Source organism: Dipodomys ordii, unplaced genomic scaffold (genome assembly GCF_000151885.1).
Source record: "Dipodomys ordii isolate 6190 unplaced genomic scaffold, Dord_2.0 Scaffold132, whole genome shotgun sequence".
Classification (NCBI taxonomy): domain Eukaryota; kingdom Metazoa; phylum Chordata; class Mammalia; order Rodentia; family Heteromyidae; genus Dipodomys; species Dipodomys ordii.
Genome location: NW_012267348.1, coordinates 4,174,054 through 4,195,191, shown reverse-complemented (window position 1 = coordinate 4,195,191; position 21,138 = coordinate 4,174,054). Strand labels below are relative to the sequence as shown.

The following is a 21,138-nucleotide window of genomic DNA, read 5'->3' as shown; positions in this document are numbered from 1 at the left end:
GCTGTGGCTCAAGTGGTAGAGCGCTAGCCTTGAGCTGAAGAGCTGAGGGACAGCGCCCAGGCCCAGAGTTCAGGCCCCACGACCGGACCAAAAAAAAAATAAAATAATAATGGTCCTTGTTTACCTTGATTACCATTTTCTCCATTTGCATGCCCTTCAGGCTGACTGTATGTGTGTATGTATCATACCTACATCTATATGAGTCACACACTCTTCTGATACAGAATTTGCTTATCTGATATTTTGCCTTAAAACTTTTTGCCTGCCCTGCCATCCCTTACTTGCCTCATACAAGACGTGCTTGGTCGAGCCCAGCCTGTCCGTGGCATTATTTACAGTATTTCTTGCCTCTGGGGGTGGAGGGAAGGATTGGTGGGCAAAAATCCGAAAGCACCGTCTTTTTTTTTTTTTTTGCCCAGGTTTTATGCAGCTGAGATCATCTGTGGGTTGCAGTTTCTACACAGCAAAGGGATCATTTACAGGTACAAGTGCTGGGGGAGAGGACTCTCGGGAGGGCCAGCACCAGCCCCTTAATATCATCTGAGGAGGCCTGGCCAGCCAGGCTCCTTCACTCCTTGGAGTCTGTAGCTAGGTATTTGCCTACACCTCACTCGAGTGCAAGAGTTCTTGTGGCCTCTCACCTGAGGTTGGTATAGCTCTAGGGCCTGGTAACTTCTTGCCCACACTAAGTGCCATTGGCAAGGAGGAAGCGTATCACTAACAGGTACAGGATCCTTCCCTGAAGCCCCAGGTTCTCAACTAAGCTTCCACCAGTAGGGACTGGTTCCATGGATGCTCATCCAGTAAATTATGGTCCCAACCTCACAGCCCAACTACACAGCTATCAAAAAGGTAAAGGGTACACTCTGTAATGATGTTAGATGATGTCATGCTGACAAGTAAAAAACCAACTCACGGGCCAGGTGTGGTGTCACACATCTATAATTGCAGCATCTAGAGTCTGAGGCAGGATCTCAGTTTCAAAGCCAACCTGGGCTATGTGTAGTGAGACCCTGTCTCAAAAGAAAAAAGGAAGGTAGAGAATCAATCTTGGCATTCAGGTTTTGAGAGGTGGGAGTAAAGTGCATGTTGCTATATGTTTGCCCACAGCTGGTTCTCTCTGGGGAGTGTCTGGCGTTAGAGCTTAGTGGTGGATAAGCTGCCCTGTTTGCTCATTACTTATTTCCATATGTATGAATTACCTACTGAAACAATTTATGACACAGGACATAACATAGTCCTTCCCTTGTGAAGTCAGATACACCTGAACCAGTAGTCGCTTCTGCCTGCTGATCAGCTAGGTGGTCCAGAGCAAATAACATCATCTCTGGTGAGCCTCATTTTGAGTTTTGGACAGTAAAATGTTGTGTGTCCAGCATTTAGATCAGTAGATGGCATTTGGATCAGTAGGTAGCAAGAAGCAAGTTTGTAACATCTCTTTCTCTTCCTCTTGCTTACCCCCTCACACACACACTCCCTGCCACACACACACACACACACACACACACACACACACACACACTTCTTCATTTCTTTGTGCTGTTAGGGAAAGTCCTGCATTTAGGGCTGAAAATGGACTCAGGGCAGGTTGGGGAGATGAAAAATTGGCCCCTGACGGCTCTTGTCCTTCACTCTCTTCTCAGAGACCTCAAGCTGGATAATGTGATGCTGGACCGAGATGGCCACATCAAGATCGCTGACTTTGGGATGTGCAAAGAGAATATATTTGGGGAGAACCAGGCCAGCACCTTCTGTGGCACCCCTGACTACATTGCACCTGAGGTGAGCAAGAACCCTCCAGCCCCAGCCTAACCAGACACCTTGCCTCAATAATGTGAAACTAGAAACAGCACCACCAAGGTAAAGAGGCCCAGATGTGGCTCATGCTCAGAATAGTCCCGTCAGCAGCAACAGCTGCTTACCCACCCCACCCCTCAGATCTTGCAGGGCCTGAAATATACATTCTCTGTGGACTGGTGGTCCTTTGGGGTTCTCCTCTACGAGATGCTCATTGGTCAGTCCCCCTTCCACGGGGATGATGAGGACGAACTCTTCGAGTCTATCCGTGTGGACACACCCTATTATCCCCGATGGATCACCAAGGAGTCCAAGGACATCATGGAGAAGGTGGGGGTCCCTGGCTGGTGTTGGACCATAGGAGGGCAGCAGCTACTTTACTGTGGAGCAGCAGCTTCACTGAGGCCCCAGTCCCCACATAACGGGTCTTGCCCTGTCTCGGTGTCCCTGGGCACTCCTGTTTGGGTCTGGGACATGGAATTAGCCTTGAATGGTGACTTAAGGGCTCAGAAGACAGATGTGAGCCTAAGTCCTGGTTCTGCCTGCACAGCCGGTAGCTGTGGGTAAGTCACTTATCCTCCTATTCTGAGTCTACCTTTCTGTCTGCAAACTGGGGTTGAGAGAACCTGCCTCAGAGTAGGTACAAGTACACATAAACCTAAGATGCTAGGGGTCCTGGGCCAGGCAGAGAGTGAATCTCAGTAGTGTTGCTTTTACTCCCTGGAGTCCCGGATGCCCCAGGCCAGGGCTGTGGTTTCTGGAGTACCTTAGAGGCCAGAGATCCCAGTCTCAGAATTCTCTAGGTCCCTGGGCCTGCTGGCAATTAGTTGAAGCTCCAATTTCCTATGACCTTGAGGATTAACCAAAGCCCTGCTGGTTTGCAGCTGTTTGAAAGGGACCCAGTCAAGAGGCTGGGGATGACAGGAAATATCAAAATGCACTCCTTCTTCAAGACCATCAATTGGACTCTACTGGAGAAACGGAAAGTGGAGCCACCCTTCAGGCCCAAAGTGGTATGTGATTCCACCCCAGAACTGCCTTCTGTAATGGGCCTGCCTCCTTTGCCCTGTCTCTCTCCTGAGTCATTCAAATACTCTCCTAATCTCCCTTTCAGCAAACCAGCTTCCCTGGTCTCATGTGGCAGCCTCTGTCCTTGTATTCTTGTCCTCTCATTCCTCATCCATTTATTCAACCAACACTGGAAACTACATCTAGCCATTTTTATATATCTATATATTTATGCTTGTGTATATGTGTGTGTGTGTGTGTGTGTGTGTGTGTACATATGTATGTGTGTGAGAAGAGGCCTCACTGTGTTGCCCTTGGGCTCAAGTAAACCTCCCTCAGTCTTCTGAGTAGCTGGAACTATAGGCCTGCACCACCATACCTAGCTTAGCTGTCAGCTAACATATATTTTCTAGCATTGGCTGTGTCAGGGGACTGTGCCTGGGACACCAGAGTTGAGGCCTCACTTTCTGTCTGTCTGTCTTTCTCTTTCTCTCTCTCTCTTCCTCCCTATATCCATCCATCCTGTCCATTTTCAAGTAAATACTGGAATTGCTAGGTCCCTATTAGGATACTGTCTTGCAGATAAAGAAACAGAGGTTTAGAGAAATTAGATCCCTCTACCTTGGCCAGAGAGTACAGTGGGGGAGGACTAGAACCAGGGCTTTATTTGTAGATTTTTTTTTCTCTACTACTAGAGATCAAACCTGATGATTCCAGCATGCTAGGTAAATGCTCTCTACCACTGAGCTACAGCCAGCCTGGGCCCACTTCCTAGCAGGTCCACTCTTGATGCTGAGAGCCCTTTTAAACTGCTCTGATACAGGCCTTCCACCAATACTGGCAGTGCTACTGACACAACACCTGCCTGGTGCTTCTTAGTGTGGAGAAAGAAACCAGTCTCTTAGGAGCAAGGGTCTGAAGGCAGGCTATGCTACCCTGATGCTGGACCAGCTCAGAATCCTCCAGGTTTAAGATCCCTGATGGGGAGAGTGCTCTGCAGCCTCAGAGCACAAACGTGGGGTACAGTACAGGGCCACTCAGTGGGAACAGTGTGACCTGGTGCAGGAAGGGAAGCACGAAAAAGGGAGTCAGGTCAGAGGAGGAACTGGGATCACAGAGACCCAGCTGCTTTATCTTTATCTTTCTTCTCTCTTTCTCTCTTTCTTTCTTTTTTTCTTTCTTTCTTTCTTTTTGATACTGGGATTGAACTCAGAGTCTTGTGCTTGCTAGGCAAGCGTTCTACTTAAGCTACCTTTAGTCCTTTAGCTTTTAGTTTGTCCTCCTCTTTTTGCCCTGGTCAGCCCTGAATGGAGAACTTATTTACTTATTTCCAACTACAAAGTCTCTCCTCTCTCTCTCTCTCTCTCTCTCTCTCTCCCCCCCTCTCTCTCCCTCTCTACCCAAGCTGGCCTCAAACTTGAAAGCCTCCTGCCTCAGCTTTGGAGTGCTAGATTTGTAGTCATGTAAACCTCAGGACCATGGAGCAAAATAAGACATTAGAAGGGGGCTGGGAAGGTGGCTCAGTGGTAGAGTGCTTGCCTTGCATGCATGAGGCCCTGGGTTTGATTCCTCAGCACCACATAAGCGGAAAAAGCCAGAAGTGATGCTGTGGCTCAAGTGGTAGAGTGCTAGCCTAGAGCTGAAGAGCTGAGGGACAGCGCTCAGGCCCAGAGCTAAGGTCCCATGACTGGCAAAAAAAAAAAAAAAAAGACATTAGAAGGAAGTGAGTCCAATCTTCCATCTTGTTTTCAAAAGAAGTCAGAAATCTAGATTTTTATGTTGCATTGTCCAATTTTAAAATGTTGGCTCAAAATTCATCAAAACAGTACTATGGTCTGGGATGTAACTCAGTGGCAGGGCGCTTGCCTGGCATGCATGAAGTCCTGGGTTCCATCCCCAGCACCATTAAAAGTATAATAATAATTGGAAAAAAACAACTATATAATCCCAGTTTGGCCTGGAGAGGTCATCATATAATGTCTTCAGGAACTAGAAATTGGCAACTTTTCCTATATATAGCCCAAAAGTCAGTATCTGGGGCTTTGCAGGTTAGTGGGTCCCAGAGCATTTATAGTGTGTCAGCTAATGGGCACCATTGTGCACTCATAAAACTTGATTTATGGGCACCACAATTTGAATATCACTTCATTTTCATATGTCATCAAATAGTATTTTTAAAAAATATATTTCCTAGCCATTTGAAAATATAAACACCAGTCTTAGCTTATAGGCCCCACACAAACAGGTGGCAGGTGAGATGTAGCCCATGAGTTGTATTTTGCCAGCTTTGCTCACGTTGAAAGCTCAGCTTTCCTCATCCCCTGAGGCAAATGCTAGCTGCCTGTTGAAAGGACTGCTCTCAAGATTGTGGAGAGACTCCTTTACTGGAAAGGAAAGTCTTTTCAGGAAAGACTGCATGTATCAGCTGGATGTGGTGGCCTGTTTTTCCAGCTCCTTGGAACGCAGAGGGAGGACCCAAGTTCCAGTCTCATTCCTGAAAAAATAGTTAGCAAGACCCGGTCTAAAGACCACGCTGGGTGTGATATTATCTTCCTATAATCCCAGCTATGAGGGCGATGGGAGGCATAAATAAGAAAGTCCTCATCCAAGGCCAGCTCTGGCAAATATTCTAGATCCTCTAAAAATGTACAGCACAGGGCTAGGGGCATGGCTTGGTAGGTGGTAGAGCACCTACCTAGAAAGGATAAGGCCCTGAGTTAAAAGAAAGGAAAAAAGGCTGTTCTGGCCCAGTCCTACAAATTTCCAGGCAGTCCTGGGAAACACAGAAGCCCTTTGGTGGGCTACCCTTTGGGTACTGCTTACTCACCCCTGCCTTCTGCTCGCAGAAGTCTCTGGGAGACTATAGCAACTTTGACCAGGAGTTCCTGAATGAGAAGCCACGCCTCTCCTATAGCGACAAGAACCTCATTGACTCCATGGACCAGACGGCCTTTGCTGGCTTCTCCTTCATGAATCCCGTATTTGAGCAGGTCCTGGACAAGTGAGCCTCCTCCCAGACGTGGCTTCCAAGCCTCAGGGTAGAGCAAGCTGCCCACCCACATTTGCACCCAGCACTGCCCACAAGAAGCAGCAGGGTGATTGTTGTGACTTCTGCTGCTGTCCTCTGGTCCCCAGAGAGCTCAGCTCCTGCTGACTGGGCTCATGGTACTTCCTCTGTGAACTGTGTGTGAGAATTTGTGTTCCCTCTTTCCCTCAGTGGGAAACTGTAAATCCTGTGTGTCATTACTTGAATGTAGTTATCTATTGAAAAAAATATATATATATGTATGTATATTATATATGCACATATATAATAGGCTGTATATATTGCTCAGTAGAGACAAAACATGTAGAAGCTGGTGATGTGTTCTTTTTAAAAATGTATATGTATCTACATGATCAAAAGGAAAAAGCATGCTGTTTGAACCACCAGGCTCCTTGATTTGTGTGTCCAAATAAACACTGAATGGTACCAACCTGGCTACAGGATATTTCTGTCCCAGGATGCTGGTGGCAGCTCTTCTCACTTCTGGCAGCCCTGTTCTGGGAGCTAACAGAGCTGTTATCTATCGACCCAGACTGCTGGGTCTTTACGCAAATGTATTTGTATTTAGGAATTTCCTCTCATCTCAGGGCTACCAGGCCTAAAGGAGAGGCTTTTCTGGGTGGCTGGAGGAGTCCTGCATTTCTCGTCCTGCGTTTCAGCAGCACGCTGAAGTTTGTCTCTGGAGAGGGAGGGCTAGTTTGGAAGTGCAGAGAGATGCAAGGCTAGACAGCATAAGCAAAGGCTTAGGCTCAGTGGTAGAGCACTTGCCTGACACACTGAGATCCTCAGTTCCATCCACAGTACCTTACACACACACAAGTTCAATCATTTTAGTTGGGTGTAATGGTGTAGGAGAGTCACTCCTGTCTCAAAAATTCAATAAAGCTAGGCACCACTGGCAAATGGTAGAGCCCCAGACTGAAGCAAAAAAGCTAAGTGACAGCACCCAGCCCCTGAGTTCAAGTCCCAGTACTGGCACAAAAATAAAATAAATTGAAAAAGTTTAGAGGCTAACCCAGACCAGATAGGAAGACAGTGGAGAGGAAGGAAACGTTACTCAGTTGTCAAGCATATCTGTACTCAAAATTCCAGAGTAGCCATTGGACATAGACATGTCAGTGAGTTGTCTTAAGCTTCTATGTCCTTAACCACAGAATGGGAACAAGGCGAGGAGCTGACAGATGAAATTCCACCTCTCGTTACTGTTTACATTTGGTCTTGCCAAAAGGAGTCTATGTCTAAGTTCTTCAATCATTTCTCAGGAGCTCTGGCCCCCACCTAGGGAAGGGGAGGTAGGCATCAAGGAAGACTATGGTGAGAAAATGCTGGGCACCTGGGAGGTGGGAGACAGGTGCTAATGTGCAGACAATGTAGGGTGAAAGGTGCTCAGGAAACTGGGAGAGAACAAAGGAAGGGGTGACATTGTCCAAAGAGAAATGTACTCACTACCTGATTTATCAAACTGTAGCCCTTCTGTATACCACCTTTATACTAAAGAATCTGAGGATCAAGAAACAAAGCACACCGCTGTTAGTGGCCATTGGGTGAACCAACTCCACCCCCCACCCCAGGCAGTGCTGGGCCCTTCTGCTCTGTACTCCTACCCCCCACATCCATTCCCCCCACTCTACCCGCTTTCCATTTCTTGCCTTTTGTCTCCCCCCCACCCCCTTACTGGTCCTGCCTTTTATCTGGGGCATAGGTCTACTAAGCAGGGCCCTCCCTCAGCTCCTTTGGTCCCTCCTCAGGGGCCCAGCGCCGGAAGTGGGCGGTGATTATTGGCTGATCCTGGCAGCCAAGCAGCTGACTGCCTGCAGTTCATTCTTCTGGGTTGAGATACAAATTTCCACAGCTGGGGAGGGCAGGATGGACTGGGATTGGCCAGGGAGGGGGCTGCAGGGATAGAAGTCAAACTTCCCTCCCTGTTTTCCCTGTATCTACCCAGGAAACATTCTTGACTCTGACTCTGCCTGTGTTGGGCCATCCTGGGCATGGAGGACGTAGCGACACTTATCCCCTTGGGCTCACAGGCAGCAGGGCATGGCTCCTACTGGGAAATACTAAGATTATGGGAACCAAAGGAGGTGCCTAGGGTTCTTTGTCCCCTTCCTCTTCCACACATGTGCAGGCTCAAAGGACCCCCTTCAGTCCATTCACAGAAAACTGAGCTGGGTCTGCATTTGGTGCCTCCTACCATCCTGTGGCTCCCAGGCAGAGTCCTGCATTCTGATCCCTGTTTCCTCCTGGGTAGGATGGGGGAATGAGTGGCTTATCAGCTTGAGGCAGAAAGTGGTGCCTAAGAAAAATGTGGTGCCTGGAATTGTAGCCTGGGGTTTTAAGTTCCACTCTGTTATCCACACACCATGTCATACCAGGCCTCAGTCCCCTCGTGTCTAAATGGGACCACTAGTTCTGGGGGATCCATATAGAGCCAATGCTGATGCCAGCACAACACAGGACAAGGCCTATGGGGTTCACAGAGCATGCTTGATTCCCCATGGGAAGCAGCTCACTGGGACACAGTTAAGGAGGCTGCACAACTCCAGACTCCTTCCCAGCCATTGGGTGGGTGCCAGGGCTGGCCCAGCAGCCCCAGGAAATGCTTCTCATGGCTGGGCCCTGAGCCACACTTTCACTGAGATCCAGGGGCCTTGAAGCCAGCAGACTGTCTCCCCCAACCTGCCAAGAGGGTATACAAGCAGCACATGTGAACCCCATGAAGGGCCAGATGGAGCAAATGTCCCCACTCAGTGCAGGGCAGCAGGGCATGTAGACAGGAACACAGCTCTGGCATCAGATACTCCTGGGTTCAAATCACACATGTCTCTTATGACCCTCCAGAACCTCATATCCTCTGCTGTAAAATGGGGGTGATCATGATGCCACATAGCATGGGCCAAGCACAGTAGGTGCTTAGTCAACAGAAGCCATTGTGACCCCATCCTCCCATTGAAATGAAGATGTTCAAGACAATGGGCCTGTCTGCTCCACAATGGACTCCTGGAGCCCACTGGGCTAGTCTGCAGGTGGGCAGCTAACACACAACTCTGAAACCTAGCAATCTCCTTTGGGCAGAGCCACCCTCGGGGGGCGGGGGGCACCAAGATGCCACCACTACTTGGGAAAACAAACAAAAAGCCGGGCACTGGTGGCTCACGCCTGTAATCCTAGCTACTCAGGAGGCTGAGACTTGAGGATAGCGGTTCAAAGCCAGCCTGGGCAAGAAAGTCCTTGAGACTCTTATCTCCAATAAACCACCAGAACTGGAAGTGGCGCTGTGGTTCAAGTGGTAGGTGTTTGCCTTGAGCTGAAGAGCTGAGGGACAGTGCCCAGGCCCAGAGTTCAAAGCCCCATGACTAACAAAACACAAAAGGCAAGGAGAGGGCCCAGAAGTTGGAGATAAATACTTTCCTGGCATGGAGAAAGATCAGCAAGAAGAGCAAGCAAGAGAATACGATAGTGTGTGAATTCACCCTGTGATTCCATGTATCAGCCTCTGAGGGCATTCAAGGTATGGAATCACAGGATAGGACTGCAGAGATGAATGAGTGAGTACATGGATGAATGGATGGGTGGATGGGTGGATGGATGGATGGGTGGATGGATGGATGGATGGATGGATGGATGGGTGGATGGATGGGTGGATGGATGGATGGATGGATGGATGGATGGATGGATGGATGGCTGGATGGGTGGGTGGGTGGATGGATTGATGTCCAGGCTGTACATACTCCAAGTGGCTTTCAAATCCAGTGTTTGATACATAAAGGCACATGTCTGTCATGCCAATTTCTGACCAGCAGTCTCAACCCTGATTGCACACTGGAACCCAACACCCAGGTTCTTTGGTCTAATTACTTGGTGTTCTCTGGAGGAGGCTCAGGAATCATCATTATGAAAGCTCTCTTGAGGCCCAAGGATGGAGAGACAGTTGGATGATGAAGTCAGGGAACTGCATTTTGTCCTGTCTTCCTGATTAAACTGGGAAACATTTGTGCATAGGCTGCAACCCAGTTTGGCTACAGCGCCCTCTGGTGGCACTTGGTTTATAAACATTGTGGAGGATGCAGACCTAAAGGAGATGACCCTGTCCGAAGGGGCACTCACTGGCTTTGAGATGGAGACCATGTGGGGTCTTTCTTAGACCCTGGGGAAATATACCAACGAGAAGATGATAGGTAACCATTTTTCAGAGACATAGAACACTTTCCTGGTCACAAATTCTCTGGGCTGCCTCCACTCCAATGTGGCAGCCACATTTTCTCCCATGTATTCCTTATTAATGTATGAATAACTGGCATGAGTTGGGGTTTTTCTGTTTTCAAAGGGTTCTAATCATAGAAAATAGGGACATATCACATTTGCCAGAGTGGGAGGGGCTAGGAGGATTCTAGGACTCATTCTACCAGGCTAGTTGCTGTGGCCTGCATTTCCCTCCAACCTGGGTGGGATGGCTGCCCCCTCCTGTACAATGTGTGCAGCAAGATGACCTCAGATGGCTGTCCTGAGGGCCCAGAGGCTAGAGAACCGGTGTTGATTTCTTGAGTTCTGACCACCCACCCTGATCCTTTATTTCCTTAGAGGGCTAAAGAGAAGCAAAGGAGGATGAGGACAAAGGTGTCCCAAGTGAGGAGTCAGGCCTGAATCAGGTGGGGAATTTGCTGGATCTTGTCATGTGAATTTACCACCCCACAGCTAGAACTTCAGCTCAATCAATGCTCAATTCAAGTTTTACAAGTAGCCCTAGAAGACCCTGTTTCTCCTATTTCTCTGCCTGCTGGGAAATACGTTCTCTGAAGGTCCTGACATTTACTGCTCTGCCTGCAGGAAATGCTGTACAAAGGTCAAGGTCCCTTGAGAAGGTACTTTCCATTTTCCTTCTCTGAGTGGAGTTGGAGTTAAGCTGTCTACTGATGTCACCCGGTGGTAGGCGCACGTGTGCTGTGGGGAGGCTTGCTGAACTCTCTTCCTGAAGGCTTATATTGCCTGGTGGGACAGATGTCTGCTGTGTGCCAGGAGTTTTTGACTGGTCTTAGTGCTGTCACTCGTATTCTATGCATGGCATTCTATGCATGGCACTGTGCTTAATGCTTTCCCGGCATGGTGGCCTGTAATTAACCCTCACAACAGCCCAGTGTGGAAACTTCCTATTTTATCAGTGCTGAGAAAGCTCTGGGAGGTTAAGGAATTTGCCATATGGCTGAGGTCTGGAGGCCTTCCTCAGCATCTGTGAGGTGGCTCTGTGCCCATGTCTGTCTTTTATTTTGGCAGTTATGGGGCTTGAACTCAGGGTCTGGACACTGTCCTTGAGCTTTTTTGCTCAAGGCTAGAGCTTTACCAATTTGAGCTCCACTTCTGGTTTTCTGGTGGTTAATTGAAGAGTCTCATGGACTTTCCTGTCCTGGCTGGCTTCAAACCATAATCCTCAGATCTCAGCCTCCTGAGTAGCTAGATTACAGGTGTGAACCATTGGCACTGGGCTCACATGCCTGTCTTATTTCTTTTTTCTTCCCCTTCTTTCTTTTCCTGTTCTCTCCTCCCCTCTCCCTCTTCCACTTTCCCTTCCTCTTTCTTCCCTCCTCCTCTTGCTTTCTCTTTCTCTTCCTTCTTTCCTTTGGTAAGGTTTTGCTATATAGCCCAAACTGTCCTTAAACGTTCAATTTTCCTATCTCAGCCTCCTAAGTGCTGCAGTCCAGGAACACATCATTAAGCCCAGCTCCCCTGTCATGTTTTCTAAAGAAATGTGCCCTGTCTCATAATCTCTTGGGCTTGTTCAGCAACTGTCAGCGAGAATGTGATGCCCTCCCGCCTGGTTCTCAAAGGCCTCAGGAAGAGTAAAGGTGAGCAGGCTAGCAGTAAGGGGAGCAGAGGGTAGCTAGAAGGAGCACAGGCGTGATGACTTAGAGCTGGAAGGGTCCTTGGAGATTATGAATCTCTAGTGGGCAGCTCTCTGGATTCACAGTGGGGAGTAACTAAGGCCAGATGTGAAGGGGGGGCAGGGAGGGGAATAGGGTTGCACTGTAAAGTAGTTGCAGAAATACAGCGAGGCAGACTTTCAAAGGGAACAAGCAGCAGATAGGTCTCCCACAGAGGTCTTCCCACAGGGCAGAAGTGGGGCTCCACTCCTTTCTGCCCTCTGCAGGCTCACTGTGAGGCCAGCTCGCAGCCAGCTGTGGTCAGTAAATGCAGCTGAATGACCACAGGTCATGGAGTAAACTACAAGTGTTGAGTTCTTCCTCTACTATCTTGCCCTTCATTATCTTCTCTCCCCCTGATCTGATACAGGGAGGAAGCCCAGATAAAGAACTTAGAAAACAGGGCTGATGATCAGTCCTGCCTGTGGCATTCACAACAGTTGATGACCACAGCTCAGTGTCCTCACAGTTGATGCCCTCCAGATACGGTGAGTGGCAGAGACCCACTGCCCTAGCCAAGCCTTGGGCCCTGTTTCAGGAGCAAGGTATCTGAAACAAGCCCCAGTCCATTAGGAACTCACAGGCAACAGTACTGCAAGGCCTTTCCAAGCTACTTCCTGGGCTTTAAATCATGGATTCAGAAACATTTAAGCCTATTAGAGACCTTTGCATCAGTAATAAGTTAAAAATAACACTTCACAAAATATGCTTGCATTGAACTAACTTGTTAGCTTAATTGTTCTTGAATACTCTTTTTGAAAATAAGAGGTGCTTGAGCTGGGAAGGTGGCTCAGTGGTAGAATGCTTGCCTTGCATGCATGAGGCCCTGAGTTCGGTTCCTCAGCACCACATAGGCAGACAAAGCCAGAAGTGGTGCTATGGCTCAAGTGGTAGAGTGCTGGCTTTGAGCTGAAGACCTGAGGGACAGTGGGCAGACCCAGAGTTCAAGCCCCCCGACCAACCAAAAAAAAAAAAAAACTTAAGCACACCTTCTTTTTCTTTTCTTTCCTTTTTGTTTTCTTTCTTTCCTTTTTTTTTTTTTGTTATTGTTGGTTGTGGGGCCTGAACTCTGGGCCTGGGCGCTGTCCCTCAGCTCTTCAGCTCAAGGCTAGTGCTCTGCCACTTGAGCCACAGTGCCACTTCCGATTTTCTGGTGGTTTTTTTGGAGATAAGAGTCTCACAGACTTTTCCTGCCCAGGCTGGCTTTGAACTTCAATCCTCTGATCTCATGAGCCACCAGCATCCAGCTAAATATATATATAATTGTAATATATATATATATATATAATTTTTTTTGGTCAGTCATGGGGCTTGAACTCAGGGCCTGGGTGTTGTCCCTGAGATTTTTTTTGCTCTACCACTCTGAGCCACAGCTCCACTTCTAGTTTTGAGGTGGTTAATTGGAAATAAGTCTTTCCTACCCAGGCTGGCTTCCAACCTTGATCCTCACAGCCTTCTGACCAGCTAGAATTACAGTTGGGAGCCACCAGTGCTTGGCCTAAACACTTTTCTAAAGCTGTCTCAGGTACATCAGGAGCTCGCTCTCAAATACTCATGTTCATGATGACCCACAATGTACCTCCACCTGGCATGTGCCAACAGGGCTAATGGCCAAGAATGTTGATAGGACACAGACTTGGAGTAGGATCTGGAGTAGGATCTATACCCTTCTGCCCCAACTGAGTGGCCTTGAGCTACTTCCTAGGTGTTATAGTTTGGATCCTGAATCTTCTTCAAACACCCTGTCCTTGGAGTCGACAGAGCCCCAAAGAAACAAGAAGTGAAGAGTAGCTATGATCTCACTATGTAGTGCAGGCTGGCCTCAAGCTTAAGATCCTCCTGAGTGTTGGGACTAGATATGCACCACCTCACCCAGATACTTGTGTTAAAGATTTGCTCATCAGCCTATGCTCCTATAGGGAGAGGATGGAATCTTTATGAAGCGGGTTTAATGGAAGAAAGTGAGGGGACTGGGGGTACACTCTTGAAGGAGACATTGGAACTAGGGTCCTCCCTGTCTTTTGGCTTCTCCACTGCAAAGTGGACAGGTGTCCTTATACTGGTATTCTGTTATCTCTGGCTTAAAGTAACAGGGCCAAAGTTGACTACAGACTAATAACCTCTGCATTGAAAGCATTGAGCCCAAATAATTCTTTCTTCCTTTTAAGTGGGTTGTCTCAGGCATTTTGTCACAGTAGGAAAAGGACCTCCTGAGCCTCAGTTTCCTCATCTGCAGGGTGCACATAGAAGTACTTTTACTGTAGGTGGTAGTTACGTGGCCCAGGAGTGGAAAGCTCTTATGGCGACCTGGAACTCATCCTTACTGCAGAGATGGAAGAATTCTTAACTCCAAGAGCATTTTATAGCTCTTTGTGCTCGTTTGGCCCAGTAGCAATGCTTAAATGGGATGCATGGCTGCTCCCAGGCTTAGCCCAGGAGTCCTATCAAAAGCAGGCACAATTTTCCCAGCATGGGAATGGAGTTAAGAGTCCTGGCTTGTACCTCAGGAGTGGGTTCCAGGCCCTGGAGTGGAGTTCTTCACTCCCTCTCTGCCACCAGCCAGCTCAACAGAAGGAAAATAAGTGCCTGAGGTTGATACAAATAGCAAGAGGGTTTCATGTGGCTTTAAATTATGAAAAAGAAAATTTGAATGTCAAATGCCCCAGTTCTTGGCACAAGTTAAAATAACATGATATGAAGGGTGCTAATTACCACTGTCACAGAACTTCGCTGAAAATGGCAGTAGCATTTGCAGAAAGAGCAAGTAACGCCTGTAGCATGGCCCCTTCGCTGCCCTATTCCACTACAGCCCACACAGAAACTTCTTTTCTTTCTTTTTTTTTTAAATCAGCCGTGAGCCTGAACTGGGCACTGTCCCTCAGCTCTTCAGCTCAAGGCTAGCGCTCTACCACTTGAACCACAGCACCACATCCGGCTTTTTCTGCTTATGTGGTGCTGAGGAATCGAACCCAGGGCCTCATGCATCCAAGGCAAGCGCTCTACCACTGAGCCACCTTCCCAGTCCTCCCCCCGCCCCCCGAAACTCCACCAGTGACCTTCCCCACATATTCCAGAGGCAAAGGGCATGGGGTGGGATGAGGGAGGAGAGCCTGGAGGCCTCCAAAGGTGGCCCTGCTGGTAGCATCCTGAGTCTACTGAGGCTTGAACTTGGGGCCTCATACCTGCTGCACAGACACTCTCCATGCCTCCAGCCTTGCCTTTTTGCTCTTTTAATTATATTTCAGTAGGGCAAGCCTTGAACCTTAATCCTTCTAGCTCTACCCCCCCCCATCTAACTGGGATCACTTGGCTTCTTGGTGTTGGGGGTCTTGCCAACTTTCCTCCTGGACTGACTTTGCACCATGATCCTCCAGATCTCTATCTCTTGAAAAGCTGAGATTATAGATGTGAAACAATATGGCTGGCCAACACTGATGTCTCTTGATCCAAAGGCTGAAGGCTTCTCTAGTGCATGACCCAGAAACGAAAGCTGGCCTCATTAATTCCCTCTGTGAGCATTTACATTGCTTGGTGCTTGTGGAGCTCTGCAGGATGGAAGGGCAGGCCCTGTTGTCTCCAGGGAAGGCAGGTGGGAAGCAGGCAATTACAGGAGGAAATAGTGTGGAGACCAGGGAGTCTACAGGGACTGTGGGTCTACAGCAGAGGTGCTGGCTCTCGGTGGGTGGCCAGCAGCTACCACAAGGAAGGTCTCCTGGAAAAGGGAACAACTATTCTGGACATGCAAAGAATAAGTAGGTCCCAAAGTGAGAATGGCAAAAATTTTTAAAGCTGAATGATGTCGGTGAGAGGCAGTGGGGTCCAGCAACAGTGGAAATACAAATTCTCCTTGGCACCATACTCTCACAATGAAAGCAACCTTAATCTTGGTGATAGCGTCCAGAACATCACAGGTGAGAGGGCTGACTGCCAAATTGTTGGTAACAACAACAACAACAAAGGACCAATTAGGAAAAAGCAGAATGTCCTCAGCTGGTGACAGATGATGAATGAAAGCTGAAGTCCTGGGGTACAATGCTGGCTTTCCCACTCCCATGGCTCCAGGAAGCTCCCAGGTAAGCCCTCCTTCCCCAGAAGCAGAAGGAAGGGAAGGTCTACTTACCTTCATGTCTTTTCTGAAGCCTGAAACAATGCAGCACCTAGCTGCCTGGAGTCAAGGACACAGACACTCCTCAGGCAGTTAGAGCCAGGCCAGGAGGGTAAGGGAGAGGTCTGGAAGAATGAGGACAACACAAGAGTTTGACTTTCGTCAGTAATGTGTTATTTGCTTATTTATTTAGTGCTGATCCTGGGGCTTGAACTCAGGGCCTGGGCCCTGTGGTTATTTTTGTTTGTTTGCTTGCTTGGTTTTTGATCCTGTGGCTCAGTGGTAGAGCCTGTGAGTCAGGTTCAATCCCCAGCACAATTTAAATGCTCCCAAGAGGGAAGAGTAAGAGATTACCATCTAGTCAACTCACTAGTGGGGGGACAAACTTCACAGGGAGACCCTATGTGAAAGAAAGACTGGTAGGATTGAAATTGGGGCTCAGGGGTAAAGCGCTTTCCTAAACTGGAGGCCAATCCCAAATAGGGTGGGATGTTCTGAGCAGGCCAAGCGTTTCCTGGAGGGGAGAGTGTGATGGAAATTCTGTAGATGCTTATTTTAGTCTTGTGCTTGTCTGTATGTTCAAGAGAGCTCATGATGATTAAAGTGGTTTTTAAAGACCAGGTAGGCAGACTGACTCTTGACCTGATGGCTGGTCACCCAGGTGTCCCTTTTTATGATTTGTTACATGGTACTTTTTGTTCTATGTGATTTTCTTTAGAGACGAGCCATTTCACAGTTGTGAGAAGTTAAAAAAGAAAGAGTAGGCGAGAGGCTGGGTGAGAAGCACAGTCCTAGCTAGGGGAAGCCGCCAGGGCCAGTGTAGGGTTGGGGAGCAGGGAGCGAGGAGGCCTGGGGAAGATGTGGGCTGGGGGAGGGTGCAAGGTCTGCCGGGGAGGATGCTGGACAAGGGTCAGGTTCAGGACCCAAAGAAGATGCTCTGTCCCCCGAGCAGCAGCAGGCCCCCTCCCCCACCCTGTGCCCTGTGTGTATGCTGGGGCCTGACTGGGGGAAAGGATGGATTTAATGGAGCTCCTGGTCCTGGTGTGGTGGGAGGTAGTTGCTGTGGTCTATAGCTGGTGGCAGCCCTGCTGACTGGATCTGGTGGCAGCTGCCACCAGATAAGGACAGAGGGTAAGGACAGACAGAGGGCACAGGGCCAGGGCTGCTCTGTGCCCCCCAAGCGATCCCTCTCCCCACTGCAAACTAGGCTTGTAGAGGCTGGAGGAGAGAGAGGTAGCACCCAGGGGTGGTAGAAACCATTAGTTTTTCTGCAGGAAGCAAAAAAAACAAGCTTCAAGAGAAGGAATGTGTTTGAACTTTATGTACTGCTCCTAAGACTTGAACTCAGGGCCTACGTGTTGTCTCTGAGCTTTTGTGCTCAAGGCTAGCATTCTACCACTTGAGCCACAGCTCCACTTCTGGCTCTTGGTAGTTCATTGGAGATAAGAGTCTCATGGGCTTTCCTACAGGGCTGGGTTTGAATCACAATTCTCAGAACTCAGCCTTGCGAATAGCTAGGATTACAGGTATAAGCTACTTGTCACCCTGGCAAGATCCCTTTTTTTTTTTTGGCAGTACTGGGATTTGAACTCAGGTCCTCATGATTGCTAGGCAGATGCTCTACTACCTGAGCTACACTCCCAGTCCTAAGCATTTTTTAAAGCTTAGGCCAGCCTGGGCTGTAAGCCTCCTCCTTGTGTTTCCCTGTGTAGATACATACCACTACTGCCATCTGTTCTGTTTATAGTTGTAATAAGAAGCACACACCACTTCAGCCAGCCATTTGTTGATAATGGGGTTTTGAAAACTTTTTTTTTCCTGGACTGGCCTTAAACACAATCCACAATTATCTCCCAAGTAGCTAGAATTACAGGCTTGAGACACTGTAGGTGGCTAAATTTCAGAATACTTCCATCACCAGAAAAAGCCATACCCTTTAGCCATCAGCTCTGCTTCCCCTGTACTTCCAGCCCTACGCAACCACTAATGTACTTTGTCTCTATAGAGATTTGCCTATTTAGAATATTTTAGATAAGTGGAATTGTAAAACATGTGGTCTTTTATGACAGGTTAAGTGCATTCCTTTCCATGGTTATATGGCAGTCTGCCATATAAACTTACCACAATTTTATCTATCCAAATAAAGGATATAGAATTCTGCTTTAAACTGTTGTAAGAAAACTGTCACGAGAAATAGAAATCACCACTTCAGAGGCCAAATTGTGAGTCTTTATTGGAGGGCTGGAGGTCTGCTGGTGGACCCTTGCCTCAAAGACTAGCAGCCCCTAATGTAGCTAGCACAAAGTTTATATAGGCCAAGGCCACACAAGGTGGGTGGAATCAAACCTAACAAAAGTGTTATACATAGGACACTTAAATCTAATAGAAATGTTAAATATAAGCAAGCCATCTAATGAAACAATCAGGGGAAATCAAGGACCAATTATCAAGTTGGTGCATAAGCCCAGTTTCCTTACTTCAAAACTAAGCTGGGAAAAAGAAGCAAGGGTCATGGGCTGGGAAGGTGGCTCAGTGGTAGCGCGCTTGCCTTGCATGCATGAGGCCCTGGGTTCGATTCCTCAGCACCACATAAGCAAAAAGAAAAAAGCTGGAAGTGGTGCTGTAGCTCAAGTGGTAGAGTGCTAGCCTTGAGCTGAAGAGCTGAGGGACAGCGCCCAGGCCCAGAGGCCCAGAGTTCAGGCCCCACGACCGGACCCAAAAATAAATAAATAAATAAGAAGCAAGGGTTGGGTGGCGGGGGGGGGAGGGGAGAGGGGGAAGAAGCTGTATTTACTTTCCTATCTGGACAAAAAAATACAACTTAAAAATCTAACATAAAGCTGGGTGCCGGTGGCTCTTGCCTATAATGGGAGACTCTTATCTTCAATAAACCACTCCGAAAAACCAGAAGTGGTGCTGTGGCTCAAGTGGTAGAGCACTTGCCTTGAGCTGAAGAGCTGAGGGACAGCACCAAGGCCCAGAGTTCAAGCCCAACAACTGAAAAAAAAAATCTGACAAAGATTAAGCATGGATGTAATCCTAACTGCTTGAGAAAGCAGAGCTCATAAGATTGTGGTTTGAGGTCATCCTGAGCATAAAAATTCAAGAGACTCAATCTTAGTCAATGGCTAGGCATGGTGGTGTGTACTACAAGGGTAAATATAAATAGGAAGATCACAGTCCAAGCTGGCCCAGGCATGAAGGGAGACCATATCTTGAAAATAACTAGCAGGCCGGGCATCAGTGGTTCACGCCTGTAATCCTAGCTACTCAGGAGGCTGAGATCTGAGGATCCCAGTTCAAAGCCAGCCTGGGCAGAAAAGTCCATGAGACTCTTATCTCCAATAAACCACCAGAAAAGTGTAAGTGGTGCTGTGGCTCAAGCGATAGAGCGCTCGCCTTGAGCTGAAGAGTGCAGGGACGGTGCCAGAGTTCAAGCCCCACAACCAACAAAAAGAGAAAAGAAAAGAACTAGTAGAAAAAGGTACTAGCAGGGTGGTAGAATGCCTGCTTAGCAAGCTCAAAGACCTGAGTTCAAACCTTAGTACCAACACTAAAATATAAAATCTTGACAAAATGGATGAAACAGCAGTGTCCAAGACACTGGAGACCAGACAACAAAAGATAGTTATCTCATAGAGGAGTGAGTCCTGTGACTGCCCAGCTTTGCAGTCTATATATGGTCTCAAGGCTGCCAGACAGAGACTGGCAAGCTGGGCCTACCTAGCCGGTATGGACTTCCTAAGATGAAGCCCAGTCCTAGCGGACTTCCCAAAATGGGAACATGAAATTGAACATCCAGGGAGGTCAAGATAGAGTTCACAGGAAGTTCTTCTGGGGACAAGAGAGCCTTGGAGAATGAGGAACTATCCCATCCTGGAGGAAAGAACCATCTGAATGGAGCAGAAGGAATATTCTCAGAATTCACACAAGTCTGAGAACAATGTCTGTTCCTATAGGCAGACCCAAGAAAATCAACTGATTTCTAAAGAAGTGAAGCACATTCCTCAACAAAGCCTGAGAATATTCATAGAATACAATTTAAGGTAAAATTGACCATGTATAACATCCACTAATAACCCTGGCTACTCAGGAGGCTGAGAGCTGATGATTAAGGCTCAAAGCCAACCTGAGCAGGAAAGTTCATGAGACTCTTATCTCCAATTCATCACCAAAAAGCTGGAAGTGGCATTGTGGCTCAAGTGGTAGGGAGACAGCACCCAGGCCCTGAGTTCAAGCCCCAGGACTGGAACAAAAACAAAAAATTACCAAGCATGTTGAGTATGGTGGTGCATACATACCTAAAATCTTAAAACTTGGGAAGCAGAGGGAGGAGGATTACAAGTTTGAGGGCTACATAGGAAGTTCCAGATCAGGCTAGGCAACATAGCAAGATTCTGTCTCAAAAAAAAAAAAAGATGACTAAATGAAATTAAATAGAATATAAATATGTGTGTGTTTACATGTATGTATGTATGTATATATATATATATATATATGTATATGTATATATACATATGTGCTGGTAATAGGGCTTGAATTCAGGGCCTTACATTATCACTTGCCTTTTTCACTCTACTACTTGACCCATGCCACTAGCTCTATTGTTTTTGCTGGTTAATTGGAGGTAAGAGTCTTGTGGATTTGTCTGCCCAGCCTAGCTTAGAACTACAATCCTCAGCCTCCTGAGTAGCTAGAATTAGAGGCAAGAACTATCAGCACCAGGCAGATGACATATTTAAAAAGCCCAAATTGCATTTCTATAGATGAAAACTATGCTCAATGGGATTACCAGCACATTAGACATTGCAGATATATTGATTAGTAAACTTGAAAACACAGCAATAGAAACTATCCAAGAAGAAATAAAGGGATATGATTTTTTAAAAAAATGAATATGGACGGGAGTGGAGCTCAATGGTAGAGCATTTTGTTTATCATGTGCAAAGAGCTGGGGATTTGATTCTCAAAAAGACCCCAGAACATTACAGTTAGGGTGCAATTTCAAGCTATCTAATATATGTGAAATTGGTATCAGTGGGGAAAAAAGGAATGAGATAGAAAAACTATTTGAGGAAATATGGTAAAACACATTCTTTTTTTTTCTTTTTTTCCAGTCCTGGGGTTGAACTCAGGGCCTGGGGACTATCCCTGAGCTTCTTTTGCTCAAGGCTGGCACTCTACCACTTGAGCCACAACACTACTTCTGGTTTCTTCTGTTTATAGGGTACTGAGGAATTGAACCCAGGGCTTCATGCATGCTAGGC

The 21,138-nt window shown here is 47.5% G+C and overlaps 1 protein-coding gene across 2 annotated transcripts in view; it reads left to right on the top strand.

The window, feature by feature from the left end:
• Prkcd (protein kinase C, delta) overlaps positions 1 to 6,277 on the top strand; it is a 30,818-nt gene extending 24,541 nt beyond the window's left edge. For both annotated transcript variants that reach the window (XM_013030783.1, XM_013030782.1), the window contains 5 exons: positions 420 to 482; positions 1,644 to 1,782; positions 1,939 to 2,127; positions 2,682 to 2,810; positions 5,652 to 6,277. In XM_013030783.1, the coding sequence (XP_012886237.1) occupies positions 420 to 482; positions 1,644 to 1,782; positions 1,939 to 2,127; positions 2,682 to 2,810; positions 5,652 to 5,810 (679 nt within the window). In that variant the 3' untranslated portion in view covers positions 5,811 to 6,277. The remainder of the gene's footprint in view (positions 1 to 419; positions 483 to 1,643; positions 1,783 to 1,938; positions 2,128 to 2,681; positions 2,811 to 5,651) is intronic.
• Positions 6,278 to 21,138: the final 14,861 nt, after the last annotated feature.